The 25634-nt window shown below is 32.6% G+C and overlaps 1 protein-coding gene across 4 annotated transcripts in view; it reads right to left on the bottom strand.

Annotated features, from left to right (window-relative positions):
- DYNC2H1 (dynein cytoplasmic 2 heavy chain 1) overlaps positions 1-25634 on the bottom strand; it is a 290676-nt gene that overhangs the window by 213680 nt on the left and 51362 nt on the right. For 2 of the 4 annotated variants that reach the window (XM_070624815.1, XM_070624816.1), the window contains exons 33-47: positions 25050-25232; positions 24499-24681; positions 22601-22824; positions 21748-21863; positions 18952-19151; positions 17878-18142; positions 16342-16549; positions 13495-13624; positions 10706-10861; positions 9282-9541; positions 8224-8470; positions 7138-7289; positions 5955-6099; positions 4621-4723; positions 3875-4042 (exon numbers count right to left, since the gene is read on the bottom strand). In XM_070624815.1, coding sequence (XP_070480916.1) covers positions 3875-4042; positions 4621-4723; positions 5955-6099; positions 7138-7289; positions 8224-8470; positions 9282-9541; positions 10706-10861; positions 13495-13624; positions 16342-16549; positions 17878-18142; positions 18952-19151; positions 21748-21863; positions 22601-22824; positions 24499-24681; positions 25050-25232 — 2740 coding nt within the window. The remainder of the gene's footprint in view (positions 1-3874; positions 4043-4620; positions 4724-5954; positions 6100-7137; positions 7290-8223; positions 8471-9281; positions 9542-10705; positions 10862-13494; positions 13625-16341; positions 16550-17877; positions 18143-18951; positions 19152-21747; positions 21864-22600; positions 22825-24498; positions 24682-25049; positions 25233-25634) is intronic. The other 2 variants (XM_070624817.1, XM_070624818.1) reach the window with 2 other exon arrangements.

Genomic DNA, 25634 nt, shown 5'->3' with positions numbered 1-25634 from the left:
CTCATTATCTTCACATCTCATCATTTCCCGCCTGGACTATTGCAGTGGCCTCCTAATTTGTATCCCTGCTACAAGTCTCTGCCCCCTCAACCATATCCTCACTGCTATTAGAGTAACATGCACAAAAACAAAATCTGATTGTGCCACACCACTCCAACATTGCATATAGTTTCCCACTGCCTAGGAAAAAAATTAAAACATGAAACTCCTAATCAAAGCCCTTTGCAATCTGGCTCCACTGACTGCTTGAATCACCTATTTCCCTCTGCACCCCACTACATACTCCAGCTTTCTCAAGCCTTTGACTCTTTGCATATTCTTTTTCCTCTGTCTGGAATGCCTTCTCCTCTTCTTCACATAAATAGTGATCCTTTAAGATACAGTTTGACTCTCTGTAATTGCTCAAAAAAACTAAAATCTTAGGTGTTAATCTAACAAAATATGTACAGGACTTGTATGTTGAAAACTATACAACACTGATGAAAGAAAGCAAAGAATATCTAAATAATGGACAAATATACCATGTTTGTGAATTGGAAGACTCAACATAACAAAGGTAAATTTTCCCCAAACCACTATACAGAGTTAATGGAATTCCTATCAAAATCTCAGCAACATTGTTTATACAAATAGACAAAATTATTCTGTTATTTATATTGAAAGGCAAAGGAAGTGAAATAGCTAAAATAATTTTGAAAAAGAAGAATACAGTAGGAGAAATCAGTCTATCCAATATCAAGACTTATTACATAGCTACAGTAATTAAGACACTGTGGTATTGGTGGAAGGACAGATACACACTTCAATGGAACAGAATAGAAAACCCAGAAATAGACGTATATAACTAATTTTTGACAAAGGTGCAAAAGTAATTCAAGGCAGAAAGGTAGCCTTTTTAAAAAATCATGCTAGAGCAAGTAGACATCCAAAGGCAAAGAAACAAATCTTGACCTAAGTCTCACTCTTTATATGGAAATTAACTCAAAATGGACCAATGACTTAAAACTATAAAACTTTTAGAAAAAATGTAGAAGAAAATCTTCAGGATGTAGAACTAGACAGAGTTCTTAAACTTGACACCAAAAGATTCTTAAAAAGAAAATTTAATAAGTTAGACTTCATAAAATTAAAACCGTTTTATCTGTGAAAGACCCTATTAAGAGGATGAAAAGACAAGCTATGTGGGGGGAGAATATATTTGCAAACCACATATTTGACAAAGGGCTAGTATCTACAATATAAAAAGAACTCTCAAAACTCAACAGTAAAAAGATAAACAATCCAATTAGTGAATGGACAAAAGACATTAAGAGACGTGCCACTGAAGAGGATATACAGATGGAAAATGAGCACATGAAAAGATGTTCAACTTCATTAGCTGTCAGCAAAATGCAAATTAAAACCACAATGACATATTAACACAAACATATCAGAATGGCTAAAATAAAAAATGACAACACCAAATGCTGTCAAGGATGCAGAGCAATCAGATCACTCATATATTGCTGACAGGAATGTAAAATGATACACCCACTCGAGAAAACAGTGTGGCAATTTTTTTTAAAACTAAGCATACAAGTACCATCAACCTGCAACTGCACTCCTGAGCGTTTATGCCAGAGAAACGAAATGTATGTTCATACAAAAAGCTGTACAGGAATGCTTGTAGCAGTTTTCCTCCTAATAGCCAAATACTGAAAACAACTGATGTCCTTCAACAAGTAAATGGTTAAAGAAATGGTACTACATCCGAATACCTTCTCAGCAATAAAAAGGAACAAACTATTCAAACGCACAACCACCCACATATATCTCCAGAGAATTATTCTAAGTGAAAATTAAGATTCCTGAAGTGACAAAATTAAATACAGAACAGGTTAGCAGTTTCCAGGGGATGAGAGGGGAGTGAGTGTGACTACAAAAGTGCAACATGATAGGGGCCGGCTCTGTGACATAGTGGTTGAGTTTGGCATCACCCACTTTGGTGGCACAGGTTGGGATCCCAGGCACAGACCTACACCGCTCATTGGCCATGGTGTGGTGGCATTCTACATATAAAATAGAGGAAGATTGGCACAGATGTTAGCTCAGGACGAATCTTCATCAGCAAAATAAAAATTTAAAAAGTGCTACAAGATAGATCCTTGTGGTGATGTTCTCTATCTTAAATATATCAAGTCAATATCCTGGTTGTGACGTTATACTATAATTTTGCCAGACGTTACCACTAGGGGAAACCAAGTAAAACATATATATGCTCTCTCTGTATTAATTCTTACAATTGTATGTGAATCTACAATTATCCACGAATAAAAAATGTATCTTAAAAAATTTCAAAGTAACTTCCTCTAGCATTTGTCCCGAATATATTCAGAAAAGTTGTACTATATGTAAAATACTTCATGCTGTATTGTAAATACCAGTTTAACCATCTGCTTGAAAAAATCTTTGTGGTATCTATACACACTAGCAATAGCTATCATTGTAAGCAAGGACTTTCATATCTGTGTCTGCCATTACATTACAAGTTTCTTAGCACAAGAATGTATCTAGTTTATTATTAATAAATTAATATTCTACTATGTGAAAATCCTATTTGCCTAGATCTAATATATCAAGCCTCTATTTTTAAAAAGCACAACTCCCCATTGAAAAGTAAAACAGTGAAAAAAAAAAGCATATGTTATTTATGGAGTCCTAGATAGAAGATTGAAAGATACCAAACTCTAGAGAATTCAGATACCCAATAAGACACCAGTACTATTTAATGCCCAAAGGATGTGCCACTTTCTTTGCAAGAAGAAACACTACTAACCCAATTTTCAGGCTGAGAAAGATGGCACCATTTAAGAACCAAAGCCTCTCCACACTAAGCCATGAAAACTACAGGCCACAGTGACAAACCCTTACTCAAAATCAAGCCAACTCTGAACTATTACCAGGCTTCTCTGAGCACTTCATCCTGCTTTAGGTTCTTTTGAACTCATTTCCTGATTCAAAAACTCAAGCAGCACCTAGAAAATTCTATCACTCTCAACGTCCTTCTCACCTTCCAGATTCCCTTTGTTTCTGCAATTGTGACCCTGGGGTCACTATCAAATCTAGAAATGTACTATATAGAATGTATTATATCAAATATTTTTGAACGTGTTATATGAAATATTTTTGAAGCCTAGCTTTATAGTCTAATAGAATAGAAAATCATTTTGTAGCTTGAAAGCAATTTTACTGGAAAATATTGCCATATTATGGTCTTGTTTTATCAAAGGCTCTTTTACCAGGATGATTTTCATCTTAACGTGCATTACTCCCACTGCCCGTTTTCAAAATGCATACTGGTTATTAAGCGGTAATAGCTGCAAATGCAACACAGTTGCTTTGACTGAATGGTGTTATGCTTTGCTTATCATAACAATGGGTGAAGCTGGTAACAAGAATAGATAAGAAGTTCTCTGCTAATGACATTATCAGTAGTGACAGGAATGAGAATGGTCATTAGTCTTAAGCAAAAGTTCATTGTAATCAAATATGGATTTTCACAATGATCTTTAAGTTTCATACATAAATGGCTATTTAGAAAAAACACTATTAATAAAAATTCTTCAGGAAACACAATTCTGAATTTCAAATGTAAAACACTATGACCCAAATCCCCTTTTTCTGAGAAAACTATTATTGTCATCATATTTTGTTTGGAACACAATTATTGATATCTAGCAAAAAAGACACAGCAGCCCCTTATGGTAAAAACAGCATTAAAATTATCCAAAGTTCTGATTTGTTTAGATATATGAAACCATGCTACTAGTAAGAAATATAACTTTAAAGTTCTTATAACATTTATATATTTACATAAACTCTATAACTGTATTACCTGCCATATTGTCTAACACATCTGAGCCCCAATCTCCTTGAAACACTGATGTTAAAATGCTGTCAAATAAATGAAGTTCCTTTGCACCAACAATTTTGTCACGAAATAAGCGCCGTGCTTCATATGCTACAATTTCTAAAACATAATCTAGTGGATGGTTTGAGGATCCTAAAAAATGCAAAATTTTCTTTAATTGTAATAAAATTCAAATGATTTGAAAATGGTCTGTTTCAACATAATGTTAGAAAGAAATAGAGAATGAGAATCTACCTACCATAATTTTGGCATCAGGTAAATAGAAGGAAAGGGGAAAAAGTTAAAATTCATTTTGTTAATGAGTGGGTAAATTTTTTTGATTATTTGACAGATACACTTAGCACTATTACCTCTAGTTGTTGAATAAAAATATCAATCCCCAAAAGCATATTAAACATGCTTTGACTACAAAGAATAATGGTTTAATTTTTCCCAAAATCAAGTCTTAATAGTGACAATCATAAATAGTTCAGAAGAGAAAACATAATACAGTATTATAATTTTAATATTAAGGTTATTCAAGGTTAATATTTAAATTTAATATTAGTACTATTTTAAGTATAATTTTAAAATACTATAACCAGCTATAATACTCATTTAATGTATCTATTACAAATACAATATACAGCTTAAAGACACACACACAAACAGAGACACAGCGGCATTCTAAACAAAGATAAGTCATCTGAAATCATGAAAGCAAAACTTACCTCCTTCTAAATCATATCTGAATAAGCCAAGAACCCACTGGGTAAGGATGCAAGGAGTAAAGAAATAGTGACTATAATCATCAACTGTAAATTTGGCCCGTACCTGAAAAAGAAAATATAGTAAATTGATGTGTCAACTTTCTAAACATGTAATCACGCTATAAATTTTTTAGTCACCTTAGAGTTACAGGAATGCCAATTTCCACCAGCAGGTAGAACTGTATTTCAAGACAACTGATTTCCTTGGTTATCTTGTATATTATATTTTACACACTTAAAAACATTATCTAAGAGAGGTTGTTCATAGGCTTCAACAAACTGCCAAAGATTTTGAACTTTTAACAAATCAAAGTGCCACTCTTCAATATATAACCAGTAAAGAGCCTGTCCCTTCCTCTCCACATATGGAGCCATCGCTCTTATTCTGGCTTTGATCAGTTAACATTTGAATTAATTCAGAAAAAAAAAAGGAACTTCTTGCTTTCTAACTTATCATTCCTCACTTCTACTCCAATACCATAAAATCTCTTCCACAAATACTTCTATAACTTTCACATGCTATTCCCATTACCTAAAAAGACCTTTTTCATCTGCAGCCACTGTGTGAATTTCTATTCATTTTTCAAAATTCAGATCATATTTCACCTCCTCTTAACAACTACAACATAAAACAAAGTTATTGACTCCATCTTCTATGCTATCTCTGTAACTTGTGCATACTGTTATTGTTATACTTATCATGCTGTATTAATAGTTTATTTATACGACTAGGTCCCTCATTAGACTGTGACCTTCCAGAGAATAGAGACTCAGTCATCTTTGCATCCCTAGGACTAGCACTGGAAAGAGAAGGTACTCAACAAATGCCTTCTGCATCCTTGATGCCTATTGTCAAGTACTGTCCCACTTTACCAAGGAAGGATACTTTAGACATTTGCTCACAGGTAACAGGAAAGAGATAAACATCAAAGACTACTCTCGGATTTGAAGCCTGGAAGACAGAAACTGAGAGAAGTCAGGAGAAAGATCTAGTTTTAGAAAAAAGGTGAACTCCAATCTAGATATGCTAAATTTGAGCTGACAGCAGAATAACCATTCACCCACTGATTCATTCATTCAGTCTTTACTAACAGTCTATCAGAAATTGTGCTGGGGAAAATAATAGTGAATAACATACACAGAACATCTGCCCTCACAGAACTTACTCGCTAGTAGAAAAGTCTAACAAATAACAGGAAAAGAAAGTCTGCTTATCAACATAGGTTAGGATTAAAGGTAGTCCTTTGGGGGTGATACCAATAGACATGAAAACTACAATATAAATGAATAGATACCTGTTCATACACTTGTACCATAGATCCTGCTAAGAGATAAATCTTTGATGAAGAACCCCAAATAGAATGATTTTTCAGATTTTTATGTAGAACAGGTTCCAAATATGCTCCACAAATTGTCTGTAATTGCTCTCTTTCTGGGTAACTAAAAAATGGCATACAAGAAATAAGTTGAAATAAATCAATATTCTAAATTATTATTTTAATGTTAAGTTATAGCAATGGTTTTCAAACTGTGCTGCTCTGAGACCAAGATACCTCCAGATCTCAGGTTTACTCAGGGGCCGAGGCCAGGCTCAAGGTCCCTAATTCTCACTTCAATCAAATTAGATCCCTAATTATCTGTTGTCAAATACTGAGGGTCCTAAGAGAGGATTCCAATGAAGTTACTTAAAAACATGATTGTTTGAAAAACCACTAATCTTCTGAAAGGGCCAAAAGGAAAATTTTGTTTAAGAAAAAGCATTTTAAGTACAGCCTGTACATAGAGCAGTAATCCACTTCAGAACTATAAAAATAGAACTAATACAACAAATAAAATCAACTTCTTTATCTCAAACCAGAATCTATTTAAATAGAGCTTAATTGGTGGCTGTAACAGTTCTAAAGAAGAATGTAAACATTTCTAAAGAAGGTGCAATTAGTATGAAAGCATAAAAACAAGATTTTGTAAGAAAAAATGTAACGGAGACAGTGCCATAACCGTAAAACTCAGGAGTCCTGCAACAATTATGGAGCATGGAGATGGATAGATATATTAGGATTAATGCTATCAGCCACTAATACGACCTAACTCTACCTTGTTCAGATTTATATTCTGTTTTTAGTGATCTTCATAAAAGTTGATAGCATTTTTGTTTTATGAAACCCATAAAACATTTAAATCTAAAATTCACCATTCAGATTCCCGATACTGACATTTTAGAACAGAGATGATACAAAACAGTTCGATTTTATTTCTAACATATAAGAAGCATTGACTAAAGCCTTTATCACCCTAAATTACTGCCTGACTGTAGGCAAGGGCAGGAAAAAGAAATAATATCAGAGCTTAAGTTTGACTATTTTTATATCCTACATTTTGAAGAAATATCATAAACAGATAAGCACTAATAAAATGCAAATATATAAGATGTCTCCCCAAATAAAAAAGAAATTTTAAAACACTAATTAAGATACATACTCTATAGCACAAAGACGAACAATAGAAGTAAATCTGGTAGTCAGCTTATGTCTTCCCAGTCTTCCTCCAGCTGACATAGAAGCCACAATTTGAATATTTTCTAAACCAACCCATTCCAAATTTTCATCATAAAATCCTTGATATGTCAATACCTATTTGAAAATAAATGTATTTTAAGTATTTTATGCTTAAGATTTTCTAATGATGATATTGTATTTTTTTCATAAAATTCAATTGTTTCCAAATGCAATCATCATCCTCTACCTAACTCAAAAATATAAGACTGAAATATATTTGAAATTCTTGTGTCATTGAAAAATGATACTGTTCAAGACTCTATGTTTAACTAATGTTAGCTGAATTATCCTCATTTTTAAAATGCTTTTCTCTCTAACAAACATTAAAATCCAGATGATAGTATAAATCCACCAGCAATTTTCAAAAAGAATCAAAGAAATCAGGAAAAATATAAGGAAAATATTTTGGTTTTTTTCCTATAAATATTTTATTATATTCTACAGTTACATAATAAAGCTAAATTTGAACCTACATAAGCTTAATAAGTTCTAATTTAGAATTGAGGGTTTCTAATGTAATGTAAATCACATAAAGAAAGAAAATCTTCCACATTGGCTGAGAATGTATGGTCTCCAATAGTTATATAGGCAAAGAGGGAGACCAATGGGCTAAAGCAGCCCAAAAGGGGCATGACTGAGGAAGTCTAACTACTCTCAGAAGAATGCATACCTAAAGAAAGAAGCAAAAACGTCCCCAACTCCAGCACCATCTCCAGCTTCTGCTTTCCTCCTTGTTTTAGGACAAGGGAGAGGTGATGGGTATAGGGTAATGCTTGTTTCTACTCTTCCTGACATATGTCATCTCATTCTAATACCAACTTCTAAAGGGAGGAAGATCAAAGAAAGTAGCCCTGGAACAAGACTGAGAAGCTTCAAGAGTTTAATTTCCATGATACATGCTAGATAAAACTGGCTCTAAGAATGAAAGCAGATTTTCTACCTATAAGAAAAGTTAATGAAATTAAATTATTTCTAACTATATCAAAACACTTCAAGTAATAAGACTCACCTGTTGTAGGAAAGCTACCAAAGTACTGGTCCCCCATTTATCAAGCTTGGGAAGGTTGATATCTTTTAAGTACAAAACAAGTCTTTCACAGTCTTTTGGTCTATATACTCGACCAGTATTAGTACTGATCACCATGCAAGTCTGGCTCAATTTCTGCAGGAGATGTCGAGAAGTAGTTTGTGCACTACAGTGAACTGTAGCGATCTGAGTGGACCGGAGTTGGGAAAAGGCATACTTGAGCAGCATCCTATAAAAGATGTATGACATTTGACTTGAAAACTCAATCAATAAAATACTTTTTATATTCAATATAAAATTTATATTTTATAACAAATATTTCAGTTTCTAGATTATGTATGATGATATTTAAGGAGAAAGTAGTAAAGATTGATATGATTTCCATAATTATCATGGTAACTTTCTAATTTTCAGACTGGAAAAAAATCAATTCATATTTTAAGGCATTCTTTGGTCTCCAGCAAAGAAAACAAAGGTCACAGAAATAATTTAGTTTGATAAAGTATATATAAAAGACACCAAGTGTTTTCCCCACAGTTGAAAGATTTTAAGATATTAAGTTCTCCAAGTTAAAAAAAAATTACTATGAATTGAATTTTTTAATTACTACTAGAAATGTGAAACTAATAATCCATGTCTCTTTTATTTTCCAGAAACTACACTCACTAGGCACTAAATTAAAAGCTATTTTTAAATAGATAGCTAACTTCAAGATTCATTTTTTATAACTAAAGCAAATAGCAACTTGTGAGTATATCTAAGGTATTCACTTTCTGTTTGACTGTATGCACAGATTCTTTTCAAGGGTATCTTCTCACGTTGCTCTCTTTCCATTAGAAAACACAACCTGGCAGAAAAAAGGATGTATTCTTCTCAATAGTCATATTATTTTTACAAGTAATGGCAAAGAAGAGTCCTTCATTAAAATGTAAATGATAATTTAACCAAAAGAAAGGTAAAAGCATTTAACAATCATCTTAAAAGAGGAGAGGAGCATAAATCTACAATATTCACTTTGATCAACACTTTTCTGCTCTTACCCCTTGCCACATCCTTCCGGTCCTACGAGAATAAATGGCTGTTTAGTATCAGAACTTAACCAAGGCTTGAAATAATCTAGACCTCGTTGCATGTCAGGAGTCTGAATGACTGGAAGACTTTGGCCATTATTGAAATTATCAGCAGTCAAGTTTTCTGGCTTCTTCAGCACATAAGATGCTAATCGTCCTCTACTTGAGTCATAGTAGGTGTCCATTGGTTTGTGAGGGTCTGGAGGAGATTCCCGTGCCCAATTAAAAACCTTAAGAGGAAACAGTTGTAATGGGTTTTCACAAAGTCCAAATAGAGTACGTGAAATTTTAATTCTTCAAAGTAAATGTCCCAGAGTGAATTGTCTTAGTTGAAAAACAAAGTTCACATACACTAAACCTACTACATAACATTTTATCTCAATTATTATTCTCTAAATGATCATTTCAGCAAATAAATAAAAGTCATCTAGTCTGCACATACACAAAGGTATAAATATATTCAACTTTTAACTAAGTTCTCATGAACATTAAATTACAAATTACACAGTGTAGGAATCCTAGACTTTTCATTTCTACCATATTCTGCTACTGCCCATTCCAGTGTTACCACCACTGATCTCAATCTGTTATTCTTTCTAAGACTGAAAACTGTTATCTGTACTGATAAAAAGCAGAGAGTTAGCCACTGATGCTAACCTTCAACACCTTTATTCTGAACTTTGGCAAGAGACTGCTTAAAAGCAGCATACAATTGGGCATTGAGTCTTAACAATGAGAAGCATCTAGCAACAGGGGCAACAAAATGGCCATGGAAAGGGAAACAATATACAGAAAGCAATAAATGGTGGTATCAAAGAAGAAACCAAATAATAAAAATGCGGAAACATAATATTGGAGACAACCCCAAGGAACATACGCTCAATTATTTCAACAGAGGCCAACAGGAAGAAATCCCTTAATATGTATAAACGACTTGGTTGAAATGCATCTTTACATTTATTCAAGAAAAGATTTATAATGATTAATTCATTCTAGCATTCTTAACTGCTAAAACTGTTCTAGTTAGACAAATGATTTAAAAATGTATATATTTTTCTAAGATGAAAAATGAATGAAATAATTATATTTATTCATATGGCTAGGTAGGTTCAAAAATGTCTAACAAGAAAGATATGGCCCAGACTTTAACCTATTAAAACATTATTTTATAGAATTTTAATTATATAATAAAATATCATGAACTAGTTCAAAGGAGAAAATAAGTATATATGTATATATACATAAATAAATGCACTGTTTTTCTATTGAATGCATAATTTCAAAATTAAAAAGTTCTATACCTTATAGTTACAAATCACTGTATTTTGGCAGTTAAGAGTCAATGAAAATTAAAGAAAAATGTTGACTGAATATAGGCTTTAAATATGCATTACCTCTTTGGTGAATTCCAGACGTGATTTCATGTTCAGATTTCCACTAAGTCCTCTTATGAGATTAATAATAAATTGGTCATGATCTTTGCATCCATGTAGATGCGACAAACCATTCATCACAGTCCCCACCAAACTTGTTTCTACCACATAGTCATTCTGTTGATTAAAGTTCACGGTACAGAAAAAAGGCAAATATTAACCAGTAAAGTCAGAACCATATTGATTGACAGTCACATATCTTTTCAAGGATCATCTTTAAATTTATCCCTCTATTCATAGAAAGTTTAGATTCCATTTAATTTATATATATAAACCTTGAAAATAAGAAATATTCATAAAAACACAATTCTATACTTCTAGCTGTAAGTGCTAGATTACTTAAATAGAAACATAGTTTGTTTACTTCCTAAACCTGAAGAATGTAAAAGAAAAGGTAAATCAATGAGCATTGGTCTAAAAAGAATAGTTCCTCATTTCCTCTTGCTGATAAAAAACAAGCTAGAGGCAAGAGCTAGATTGATGACACTGGACAAGAAAGGCTAGTAAAAGCAGGCTTAAATAAAAAACCATTTGAGCTTTCTTTCTACACAGAATTTTAAAAAGAAACTTGGACTGAGGTAGTGTGGATGATTTTGATCTGTAGGCCTCTGGGGCCCCTGTGTAACTGCCGGGAGGTTGGAGGAGAAAGAATTCTCAGTCTTTCTATAAGTATTTACTGAGAACCAATTATGCAGTAGGATCTGTTTGTGGTACTAGGTATTTAAAAAAAAAAAAAAAAGTGAATTAAACAGAGTACTTGTTTTCACGGAACTCAAGTCCAATAGAGGAGATGGTTAAGTTGTAAGAGCTATAGAGCAGCAGACAGTGTTTCGAGGGAGAGTAACTCAGATTGAGGGCTCAAGGCCTCTTTGAAAAAGGTTACATTTAAGCTAACATCTGAAAGATGAGATCTGGCCACACAGAGAATATAATATATGCAAAGGTAAGCCATTGGTGTAATTAAGGAATTGAAAGAAGCTTAAGGCTGAGTAAGCAAAGGAAGAGTGGTTTAAGTCAGAGAAGTAGGCAAGGGCCAGAGTATGCAGAATTGTGTAGGCCATGGTAAGCAGTGCAAATTTTATTTTCACTGCCTTTATGGTGTTTTTAAGTGAGAGAGTAAAATGATCCAATTTGCATTTTTTTTAAAAAATCCTCTGCCTGAATAATAAATATTTTTAGAAGAATGAGGACATGGGAAGAAGAGTGGGAAAAAGGGAGGAGATGGGTAAAGATTCAGCTGCTTAGTCCATGCTTAGCATTTATATTATTTCTATTATATTCATCTCCCTTTTTCCTGCTTTTCCTCCCATTCCTCCATTCTTCTAAATTTAAACATTATATTTTTTAAATATTAGTTCTAGGCTTCAAAGTCAAAGATAAAGGAAACCCACATATTTTCTTCCAGATTATCTAATTTGCTAAATTAATAGAAGAAAGCAAAGCTTTAATTATAAATAAAATCAGCATTTGGCTAGAACATCCATTATGGTATATCTCTCAGAATCTGAACATCGTGAATAAAGCACAGAATAAGAAGGAAGGAATTCTTGACACATAAAAAAATTTCAAACAATAACAGGGACCTCAAAATAGAATCAGTTTATTTTCTAAATGATTCTTTGGTATCCACTCTGTGGCATAATAATCTTATCCTGTCATCATTTCTATAGGCACGAACCCCTATATATCAATATATTCCATGTAGTGTTATATTTCTCATTCTAACATTAACAGCAGGCAAGTACATGACCTCAAGGTATTGACTTTGGAGAGCCTTGTTGGGCTCTGTACAATTTAAATTAATGACGTAACAACATATCTACTGAAACAGTGCTACAACATAGGCATCAGGTATTTCATTAAGCACATATACTCCCATTCATTCATACTCTGTTATTACCACACTTGATTCTGGGGATACAATAAGGAGTACAAGAGGCTCAGCCCTTGCCTTCAAAGTGCTTACAGTTGAATGTAGCCATTATAATACAGTTGACAGACACTGTACATTGCTGTGGAAGCACAAAGGAGGAGACAGCTCAGTGAGGCTAAGGGCAGATGGGAGTGGTTCTTTTCCTGAGGTCTACAGGGAAACCTATCTTATCTGTATCACTTCCTCACAAATTTCGATTCTTCCATCTTCCACCCTTACAAAGTCAGAAAAGAAAAAGATTGAGAAAACTGAAGTGAGATCTCCATTTCTCTATATGTCTTGTTCAATCCCAAAGTATTGATCTCTAAATCAAGTTCAGATTATTAGATACTTTCAAAAGCTCGCTGCTATTTATTTTCTTTATTTTTTATATGTTTACATTTTTCATAAAAGCAATGATATAAAAGAAAAACCAAGAAAAGTTGAAAAAAATTACATAGAATATCTGAAAGACCTCCATTGTCTTTGCATGCTAAACTTCTGCTCATGCTTTAAATTCAAAATCAAGTGTGATCTCCTTTTTAAAACTCTCCTAGAAAACAGCAATACTCTCTTCATCCTTCATCCAATACATTCCAATATCCAAGATTTTTAGGTAAGCAGTGCAAGATATTGTGGGTGAGAGAATTAAAGTGTTTTAAGACTAACACAATAAAAAGTTATGCTATGACTTATATTGAGAGAGCAGTGAAGATACCTCTCTGTCCCTCCACCCCAATATTCTGGCAGAGCTCTAAAAGGGAGCTTTATGTAAGCAATACTCTTAACCATCCTTCTCACCTAAATGATTAATTATGAAATATTACAGTTAACTTACCTGCTTTAGAACCCATTGTAAAGCCTTTTCAAAATAATCTCCAATCCAGTTTTCAAGATTATTCCTATATTTAGGAGGCTGATTCCTCAACCAAGATTTTATCAGAGAATTAAGATCCGTCTCTTCATCACTGAAATAGATTAATAAACATGTAGGAAATTATTTAGGAAGAAACTGTCAATTTACTTTCAAAGTCAATTTCTGCTCCAATAAACATTACTCTACACATGTATTATATCTACTAGTATACAAGAGTTGATTTTAGTTACTTCTGTATGTGTATGAGTGTAAGTATTAGTTACTTCTAAATATATATATATATGCTTAGGTATATATACATACATGTCATTTTCTGTAAAACAAGGAAATAGATTTCATCTGCATTATTACAAATATAAATTAAAGAAGAATCACATATCTACAGATGAGCCAAAAAGTGGTCTAAATCCTTCCTACACAAAGTGTGGTCTGCTTGTTAGGAATAGACCACCCCAAATCCCAGCCGAGACCTAGCGAAGCAAAATGTTCACTTTAACAGAATTCCTGGGTGATTCAAATGCATATTAGAGCTCAATATGCACTGCGTATTAATGTAGATCTTTAAAAATATTTCCCAAAAAAAGCCAACGACCTAAATCCTTACGCTACTATTGAAACTTCAAGATCTTCCTAAAGTAAAATATAATTCTTTTAGCAAAGCACTTAATTATATCAGTAACATTCAATGATTGAAGTTAAATACAATATTCACATCTTATTCAAAATTATGTCTTATGTAATTATAGAAAATTATAGTAAAAACAATTCATCGATTAATAATCTTAGAATTGACAAGGGCTCACGATTTTGTCATTTTTCCTATCTTCTACCACTATTTCACAGCAGCACTAGTAAATACTGAGCCCTTGAATTTCTCCTCTCACATTTACATCCAGTCTAATAAGGAAAAGAAAAACAGAAAGATCAAAGATAAATATTTAAATTACATTAGATGAGCTCAAAACAGACAAAACAAAGACTCTAAGTTCCTTCAGAATAAAGACTTTGTTGTCAATGGCATCTCCTCAATGCCTATGGCAACTATATGTCTTGGTTTGTCCAAGACAATACCTATTTATACCAGTTGTCCCAGCATAATTAATAGCATTCTCTTTCACTATTAAAAGGTTCTCATCTGGCCTACTGCATAACAAGTGCTCAACAAATATCTGCTGAAGAAATTAATGAAACCTGAAACCAAGGTACAAGCTAATCAAACAGCAACTAAAAATGTTAATATGTATTTGCATTTTACATGAAATCATACATATTCATTATAACTCTTACAAACAATATCTGCATCACCATCAATTTTCAAATCCTCTACAGCAACATGCGGTTTTTTTTTCTGCTAAATATCCATGGCATTCTACTTACCACGTATTCCATTTATATTCTATCTTACATTATAATTGTTACATTTATTTTATCTACTCTACTTAAAAGTGTGTTCCATAAAGACAAACCCTCCATAAGTGTTAGTTTTACTCCTTTCTTGCTCTGCCCCTCCTAAAACATCTAACAACGTCATATCTATAACAGGCATCCAATACATATTTGAAAATTTAATGATAACTTTTCTTTCATTCTATTTTTCTCACAAGATTATAACACATTGAATAAATAAGATAAACTGTGTGAGATACTGCTACCAAAGCTGTATGCTATGTTATTTTTAATACCTCAAAAGATAACCCAATGTATTTTTAACTGTTTTTTTTTGTTTGTTTTTTTTTGAGGAAAATTAGCCCTGAGCTAAGATTTGCCGCCAATCCTCCTCTTTCTTTACTGAGGAAGACTGGCCTTGAGCTAACATCCATGCCCATCTTTCTCTATTTTTTTATATGTGGGATGCCTCCATAGCAGGGAATGACAAGCAGTGCATAGGTCCGCACCTGGGACTGTGAACCCTAGGCTACCAAAGCGGAATGTGCGAACTTAACTGCTGCGCCACTAGGCCGGCCCCTGCTATATTTTTTAATAATTAATATTTCAAAATATTAATTGGAGTTCATGACTAGTTTAAATATAAATGTTTCCTACAATACTATCAAAGAAGAAAGTGATTAAATAATATTAGAAACAATTTGAACCAACTTGATAGCACTATCATGTGTCATATAAGACCTAACACAGCTTCAAAAGGCCCAAAAAGAGTAAAGTACTTTACATATAATGATAAATTATCAAATTCTAAAACATAAATAAAAAAAGTAAAAGAAAACTAATTACTCATTTTGGAAAATGAAATTGGCTCAAATGTCCATGTTCTGGTATGTGACTATTGTACATGATATCTAACATTAGTTTATTATTCATTTCTGTTAAGCCTTTTCCAAATACACTGAATAAGAAAGAAAATATTAAGTAAAGAGGTTTCCAATTTCTAAAATTAAAAGTTGGACCATAGGACCTATTAAACCTAGGTTAGCCCTAAAATTCTATGAATCCAAGATTCTTTGATTGAAATATTGCTACTTAGCTTTAAATTCTTAGCCTCTAGCTCAAAACTAGTACGTTCACTTCTCTAAAGTCAATTATAACATTTAAATAAAATAGAAAAAAGAAAACAAATTAAATACTTGCTATTTCACTTAAGCAAACAAAATTAATTATTTAGAAATTGTGATCAACTAAATAATTCAATTGCAATAAAACAGGAACTCTCTGAATCAATTAAAACCTAACAAAAAGAAAAGAAGTTAATCAAAAAGGACGAAAACAAATATTTATAAATTATTCATATATAGTTATTTCACCGAGCTATGAAACTAAAATAATATGCGTGCAAATGCTCTTATGGTTTACCTAAGAAAGATCATTCCCATTCTAGATATTGTGGCTGGCGAGGCACAACTTAAATCATGAGTTTCAAATACAAAGTTAACATTTGGGCCAAACTGAATCCTTTCTCCACTGGGCATAGTGAGTAGTCGATTATCATCCAGAACAGAATTCAGAGATTCTATCCATTCAGGGTCAATATCGCCATCACAGATTATCCATGAGCTGACATCTATTTTCAAACCAAAAAAGTGGAGATAAAATAAAAATACATTGTCATAATAATTAAAAATAAAGAATAAAACAATTATCTCTTATTCTTTAGAAGTGATTTCCATAGGTATTATTTTATATTACTGAAGCTGAATATAAAAAACAAAATGTTGAACAAGATGTTGAAATTTTTCAAGTGAATCTGTCCTACAAACGTGCTGGAGAACCCATGGGCAATCCTGGCTCAGCTGGCCAAAGACTCAGTTATATACCATGTGATAATGCTCTATTTATCAATGATCATACAGAACTGGAATCTCACTAAAAGAAAACATAGTATGCAAGACTTAGGTATGTCTATTCCCATAACCTTGTGAGATATTCTTCAGCCTTTTATCTTCTACCATGTCATAAGAATATATGAATGCTTGTATGTAATATCTCTTTTAGAAAATATAGGAAACCTACTTTTTAGTGCCCTAAATGAGAAATAAAAATTCACCACTGTCCAATTTCTTTGATATATAAAAAGATGCCCTCAACGGGGAGAAGCAGTGAACAAGTTGTGTACACAAGTCTTTCCAGAGACAAACGTTTTTATCTATCCTTCATAAAATGAGAGTCATTTCAACTTGTACTTGGACCTTTTAAACAATTCAAAGAGGAAAATATCACCAACAAAACTATGAGAAACAAGTACAGGTAACATCTGGTTTTTACCTAGCATGCTAGCACTGACTACATTCAAAATGAAGAAACTACATTGAAAATCTCTTCCAGTGTCTTAGAGTTCTATAGCTTCCACTCACTGAAAAAAAAAAGAAACTATTAACTAAATTATGACCTAACAAAAAGTAGGGAGTCTTCTCAGATTCTGACCAAAATTGTCTTAAACACCAAGCGAAAAAATTTAGACCAAGAAATATACTACTGTCTTACAACTTAAATTTTCAAAATTATTCAAAACTCTATATTCAAACTAAGTTAACAGTGTTCACACACACACCAATTTTAATCCCAAATAAAAATTTGTCATCTTGCATATCTATAAGGCATTATGATATTGATTCAAAATCAAAGATTTTATATTTATCCAGTAAATTAATCTAGTTGTGAATTACAATTCATCCAGATTACCCTGAGTTTCTATTATAATAAAAGATGCTATAGAGTATAGGTCAAAATGATAGCATGTCTTGGGTCCCTCCAAAGTAAACTATCAGCGTACATTATTATAAGGCAGTTTATGGACATATATTAGACTTGATAAGGATAGCATTATAGACCAGTTCTATCATCTTCTAAAAACTATAAAGTAAAACAATGAATCACACAACAGACACCAACCTTGAGGTTCTCGAACTACTTGGCGAGCACTATTTGTCAAAACACCATCAGACCATTCCCTTGTATCCATGTCAATATGGCCTAATAATTGATGTCTAGGCATAGCTTTGGGATTCATGGTATATTGTTTTACCACTTTGCCAATTTTACAAAGTGCTGCCCTTAACATTCTCCAAAGAGTTGATTTTCCAGCACCACTTGGACCAACAATAACAACTCCCATCCTCTGGCATAATTGTTCATACAATTCTAAAGCCTTCTTGATCTAGTAAAAAAAGAGATATGTTCATATATGATGTATAATGTACAATCATACACAGTTCTGCTCTCATTCTATAACAGTTGCTCTATTCCAAACATACAAATTCAGCCCTTGATTTCTTCAGTGGAAGATAAAGCCTTGAATAAAAGAATACTTAAATAAATCTGAACACATTTACAATGTGATCTTTAAATCTAATATTTCTTTAAAAGAAACAAGTATGCTTTCCAAGCTATCTGACAATACAATATGTTATTTTCTTCACTCATTCATTCAAATATATTATATTCATTATTTTATTCACTTGTTTATTCATTCATTTATATCCGGCATCTCTCCCAAAAAACCTGAGGGAAAAGTGTTCATTTTGAACATGTATTTTTGCTACATTAAAAAACCGCTTAAAAAAAATTCTTCTAAGAAATTGTCAAAGTGAAACTAAATCATATATAATGAATTATCAAAAATATATATGATGGCTCTATTACATGCCAGACTCTATAGCAGACACTAGGAATAAAATGGTGAGCAAAAATAGACACACATCCTGCCTTTCATGGGGACTACTGTCTGGGGTGGGAGAATCAATATTACTCAAATATACAATTAAACATTAAACAAGTTTATAGAAAAAGAGTAATGAAAGCACATAAAAAAGGGACCTAAATTTGGACTTGAAGATCAGGGAAGGCTTTCCTGAGCAAGTGAGATTTAAATTGACAGATGAAAGATAGGTTGAAGGATAAAGACAGTTAATAAGGAATTAACTAGGAGAAAGGATCAATATATTATGAAATAGTCTTCATAGTTACCTGATTGGGTATGATTTCATAATTGGCCTCCTCAAAGACTTGCTTTAACGCAGCACTCAGTTCACCATATTCTACTTCTTTAAAGTCAATTCCAGGAAACACATCTTTAATCAGCGCATCAAACCGAGTGCAGTCAGCAAATGTAAACTTTGACATTGTATTTAGCCTCAATGCTTGTACCACAATATGACTTTCATTAACTAGAGAAAAAGTTTCATTTTAAAATTATTAGATATGAATTTAATGACTATAAAAACAGTTTTTAAGTGGCGTGATATGCATTATTAGTAATTAAATGATGCACTAGAATTTAGTAACATTTAAAGACATATGCTATCATGCGAATTGGTAAGCTTACCTTACTACCTTTGCTGAAAAATAAGTATTGCTAAGTAGAGTTACAGACTGTTTTCTACAGAATCTGAATCCAGGGTACCCAGACTTTAATTAATAATAAAAATCATTATCACCTATATTTGCATAGTACTTTACCATTTTGATGAGATGCTTATAACAACTGCATAAAATAAGGAAGGAAGTATTACTATTATTATTCTAATTTTACATATGAGAACATTAACTCTCTAATGTTTAAATGACTTATCTGAGAGAGCAGAGCAGTAAGTAGTACAGCCCAGAGCAACTAATTCTAAATTCATGTATCTGTCCAAATATACCAATATTGCCTCCCAGAGATTTTATGTCCTAAGACTAAAAACTAACAAATTGAGCAACAATCTTTGATCAGCCTTGTTCAAAACCGGTTCATAAATCCATTCTTAAACCAAATGTAAATGCTAATATCATTGCCAGATTCTTATTTTTTCAAGGATATTAAGTGCTGATTAATAATATATACACATACAGGCAAAAAACTATTTTTAGTCTGGTATTTCTCTATAATTGTCTAATATTTCCATTTTAGGTACATATAAAGAGGCTTGGTTGCACTACAGTTTATATCATGCACTGAACTCATAAATAAGCCACCCTTATTTACCACAGGTATGGTTTAAATATTTCTTAAAAGTTACCAGAGATATACAATTGGAAAATAGTAATTAAAGTATTTCACCAAAAAACTATATCTGCCCTGGTATATGCCAACCTAATAATAGAGCTGAAGTAGCTTCCTTTTTTAAGATGAATATTTTGGTCATTTAAAGTCCAAATAGGTAATTTCATGTAGTTCTTTCTTCTATGCTGGCTTTTTTTCATAGTGTTTTAACTTAGGTTTTTTTTTTGGAGGAAGATTAGCCCTGAGCTAACATCTGCCACCAATCCGTCTCTTTTTGCTGACGAAGACTGGCCCTGAGCTAACATCCATGCCCACATTCCTCTATTTTATATGTGGGACACCTGCCACAGCATGGCTTGATGAACGGTGCTAAGTTTGCACCCGGGATCCAAACCAGCAAATCCCAGGCCACCAAAGCAGAACAAGCGAACTTAATCACTACACCACCAGGGCAGCCCCTTAACTTAGTTTTTAATAGCAACCAGAACAGGCTCAATAGTCAGCATGTTATAAAGGCACACATCCATGGGTGAGGAAAATCATTTATTTTATGTAAGTGGGGAAAAAAGGTGATAAAGTATAATAAAATATACATGAGTCTGTACTGATATGCAGATACCCTCCCCTCTAAGATGCAGAGATTAATCCTTGCCTCCCCACTTTGAAAGTGAGCTAGATTTAGTAACCAGCCTTCAAAGGATAGAGTAAGGAAAGGGGAACATAATAACTTTACAGTGGAGAAAACTGACAAACACTAAGATAAGAGATGAAAGGGAACATCACCAGTGATGTCATGCAGTTATCATGTACCCATCGACATGATGTGATGAGAAGGGCACTCCACCTCTGTGATTTTCTTTTCAAATACTCATAACTCAATCTAATCATAAGAAAACATCAGAAAAAACCCAGATTGAGGAAGAGTCTACATATTTGACTAGTACACTTGAACACTGTCAGGGTCATGAAAACAAAGACTGAGAACCGTCATAAAGCAGAGAAGACTAAGGAGATAGGACAACTAAATGCAATGTGGCACCCTAGACTCAACCATGGAACAGAAAGAGGACATTAATGATAAAATATTTGAAATCCAAATGAAGTCTGAAGCTAACAGTAATATACCAGCTTCAGTTTCTTAGTTTTGGCAAATAAAAGAAGAAACAATGGGAATGCTATCTTTATAACTTTACTGTAAATCTAAAGTTATTCTAAAGTTAAAAAGTATTTTTGGTAATATTAAGATTTTTTTTTAAAGAGTAATCTTATTTGATATACTATCTCTTTGAAAGAGAAAATCCTCACATATTTCTAAGGTCCCTGTTCTTGTTTGAAGACTAGACAAATTCTCAGGCTCTACTCCAGACCTACTAAATCAGGAATTTTGGAGGTGGAGTGCAACAATCTGTGTTTTAACAAGCCTCTATGTGATTCTAATGCACATTAAAGATTGAGAAGAAGTGGATTAGACCATTCCTCCAAATATCACAACTATCTAATATTTAATGCACATTTAAAAGTTATGATAGGACATTAGGTAAAAACTAGGGAAAATCTGAATGAAGTATGGACTTTAGTTAAAAAATAATGTATCGATATTGGTTCATTAGTTGTGATAAATGTACCATATTCATGTAAGATATTAACAATAGGAGAAACTGGAAGCAGTGTATTAAGAAACCCTCTATACTATATTTATAACTTTTCTGTACATCTAAAACTATTCTACATTAAAACATTTAAAAAAATAAGATTATATTTGGAATAATGAATCATACCTTTCTGTTTAATGCCAGATTTCTTCAGATGTCTAAGAAGATTTCCACTTCCTCTCAGAACTGTCTTCAAAGCTCTCAAACCCCAATCATAATGCTGCTGAGGTGTCAAAAGTTCCCTTAAGTAAAGACATGGAAATCAAAAAGCCTCAAATAGCTATAAGAAATTCTTTTTATCATAATATCCAAAGAAAAGCAGAATATAACTATTTACACACAGAAATGCGCTCCACTAATGTACATAAAGGAACCAATCACACAACGATCACTCAAGTAAAATGCTGAAGATGGATGGTTCTCAAAGATCAGGATAAACCTTTCATGAACTGGCTAATTATCTTAATGACGACAACAAATGACAATTACCTGTTACCTTTATTCCTAAAGTTGTTAAACAATCCATCTTGCTCTCAATCTCTGACACTTTAGTTCTCACTATCTCTTAAGTGATATGGACTAGAATTCTGGGTTTCCCAAAGCTAAAAGTCAATCTCTATTACTAGAAACAAGATAAAGAAAAACTGTAAAAGATTTCCTCCAAAAAACAGTAGGTTTTGAGTGGTCAACTGGTAAATTAGTTTGATAAGTGTCATTCAGCTGGAACACTACAATAAAAATATTTTGCATCAAAAAGTGAGACCAAGTTAATAGTATTTTAAAAAACCAAGTAATTTTGAGCCAAATGTTTTTATTTTTCAAATTAAAATCTTTCCTATCAACACCTTAAGTACAATACAATCACCAATATGAAAATCATTGAAAAGGTAAATTGAACAAATGTGAAAAATGGTCACTAATAACCATAATCAATCATTGGAACCACAAAATATAAAACTATTTTAAAAAAAAAACTCACCTAGATAAATTGAAGATAGCTACCAACTTTGTTCCCAATACTTTAGCATCTTTAAAGCCTTCTGAATAGAGAATAACTTCTGCAATAAGCTCATTGTCTGGACGAGACATGGCTACTGGCCTGAAAAGCTGTTTAAGATTATCAGGCAGTTTTTGTCTTCCTCCATAACCTTTTCCAGCAGGATTCATAGTGATAAAAATTCCAGAATTAGAATTTATTTCTACCTGAAATATTAATTTAAAATATAGGTATCAAATATTTGAAACTATAAAATATAGTGCCAATAGAAATTTATTGTGACATATTTCTACACAAAATCTTACACCTTAACAAAATGTAACTGCTACTGTGCTAAACAACTCCTTACTCAACATATAATAAATTCTTTACCAACTACACTACTTTACAGAGGTTCTTTGTAATCAGATTTTTGAGGCTGAAAATTTAAGAGATGGTACTAGTTCGAAGGTCTGTCCATTCATTCAACACATTTACTAAAAGCTTTCCTTGTATTAGGCACTTTGCTAAGAACACAGAGACAACACAACTCTCAACTAAAGTCAGTAATAGTTTATAGCCTTCTGGAGCTTAAATGTAGCATATTGAATATTACAGAGAAGCAATCATAATGTGATAAATGCTATGACAGGGAAGAGGAGAATATCATAAGAGTACCTAGCAGGAGCATTTTCAACAAAACACTGAAAATAGAAGCTAAATTAGAATGTGTAAACAATGAACGGGCAATTAGGAAGTAGAAACACCTAGAGTAGAAAAACCTAGCTATGAAGAAAAAAAGAGAAAGAGAGCTGCTTGGAAGGAAAGATGAATTAAGGGAAGGTTTGCTTACGTTTAATTATATTAAATATTCTAATATTATTATATACAATACAATATTATATATTACTAAGAAGGGAAAGATGTGATTATGTTTAAAAGCCAACAAGCAATGGGTAGAGGAGAAAGGCTGAAACTATGGCAGAGGGGATAACTAAGAGAAGTCCCTGGGAAGCAGATTCCTAAGCATAGGTAGAAAGATTAGAATTGGCTGGGAGAACGGACAGCTCCTGCTTTGTAAAAGGAGGAAAGAAAAAAAAAATGAATATGAAAGGAAATAAATTTTGATGGCAGAGAGGTAAAAACTTAGTTTTTCTTCATGAAGAGTTTAAGCATAATGTAAATAACATGTTAACGATTTAGAACTGGTCTTACTTTTCTTGGTCTACCCTGAAAAACTTGTATTGTGAAAAAGTTATTATGGATAAGAGGATTAATTTCACAGTTCTTTTAACTCTCAGTGTGCTCAGCATTATACATTACATATAAAGTTACATTTTCTATACAAATAAGTTTATGTTCTAATGACACATATTTATCACCTATGTGGAGGAGTAAGGAACAGAAGAACAGCTAAGTGCTTATTGTTTTAAGATTCATATAGAATAGTGATTAAAAACATGAGCTTCAGAATTAGACAGACCGGTGTTCCATTCACAGCTCCACTACTTACTCTTAACTTATCAAGCCCTGGTTTCCCCATCCATAAAGTAGAAAAAATATAACAGTACTTTCCTCAAGTATTATGGAGAGAATTAAATGAGAAAATACATTAAAGCAATACACACAGTGCCAGCACAGAGTAAGTGCTCAATAAATGCTAGCAAATATTATTATAACTAAATTATTCAATATGGAAAGTTTGAAGATGAATCATAGAAGTGGGACCAAAAAAGAGTGAGAAATCTCAGAGACAATTCACAGGTAAAAAGGCTTAACACACTGGTCACAGATTAAAAAGAGGGGTGTCAGGAGAAATAAAGATAGAAAATTTGCATGAGTATAAGTAACGCAAAGTCTTATAAAATATTTTAATTCTTTAAATTCCCAACATTCTATACCTCCTTGCCAAGCAGTTCACAAACTGTTCTATGATTCTTCAAAGCATCTTGAATTGTCTGGATTTGCATAGAAACTGCTGACAGTACAGATTCTTCCAGTCTATTGAATTCATCAAAACAACCCCAGGCCCCACACTTCACCAAACCAACAAATATTCGTCCCATTGACTTCACATCGATGCCCTTAAAAATAACAATAAAAATTATATTCATTAAAAAATCACTAAAATCTTTAGTAATAATTTAATACTTTATGCCATTTCCTGAGAAGAAAATCATTTCACTCATCTTTGCCTCTTTTTCTCTTTTTTAAGTAAAGATTAAATAGCTCCTCTTTCAGAACCAGGGTGGTTTCAAGGAATAAACAAAATAATTCATGTGAAAGTGTTCTGAAAAGTACACATTTTACTTTCCAAATAAAACAAGTTCTGTTTCAAGTGATTTAAAAGTAGAGTGATTTGAAAATAGTGTTTCATATATAAGTACATGAAAACTAATCTAAACATATAACTAAACACACTATTATATGGTTTTATAATTATTTATTTTACCTCATCACAATTAAAAACTAAAACTTGTCTTCCAAGAAGTCCACCTAAAGCCTTCACTGATTCAGTTTTTCCAGTTCCAGCTGGTCCATAAGGATTTCCTCCAAGCCCCATCTTCATGGCTTGAGTGAGAGTTAGGTAGCACTTGTCCGTCAATGGAGTATAAACCAGCTTGGGAGCATTACCCTACACAAGGGAAGTACAAAGTTCAAATAGTCACCTTCTATTCAACATTTACATATATTTATATGGGGTGAGATTCTAGTTAAAAAGCTAAAAAGGCAAAAAATAAGTTAAAGTTTTTAACTTGGAAAAATACCCAAAATATTTTTTTAGTCAAAGAAACTTTCTAAAGCACAAACTGGAATTAAACTTAGTTATTTCTCAAGCATGTATTTTATTCTGTCCTCAATTAATATACTGTTGGGTTTTCCAAATACTCTCTCAGTTTCTTGACAGTGGCACAAAGATGTACTTCTAGGGCAAACAAATCCAAAAATCTGTTATACAATAATCATTCCATTTTGTATTTTAAAATTCATGTAAATTATTTCCCTGAATCTTATGATCTTCATAAATCAGAACAAT

Source organism: Equus przewalskii, chromosome 6 (assembly GCF_037783145.1).
Source record: "Equus przewalskii isolate Varuska chromosome 6, EquPr2, whole genome shotgun sequence".
In the NCBI taxonomy this organism is placed as follows: Eukaryota; Metazoa; Chordata; class Mammalia; order Perissodactyla; family Equidae; genus Equus; species Equus przewalskii.
This window is presented reverse-complemented; position numbering and strand designations above follow the sequence as displayed.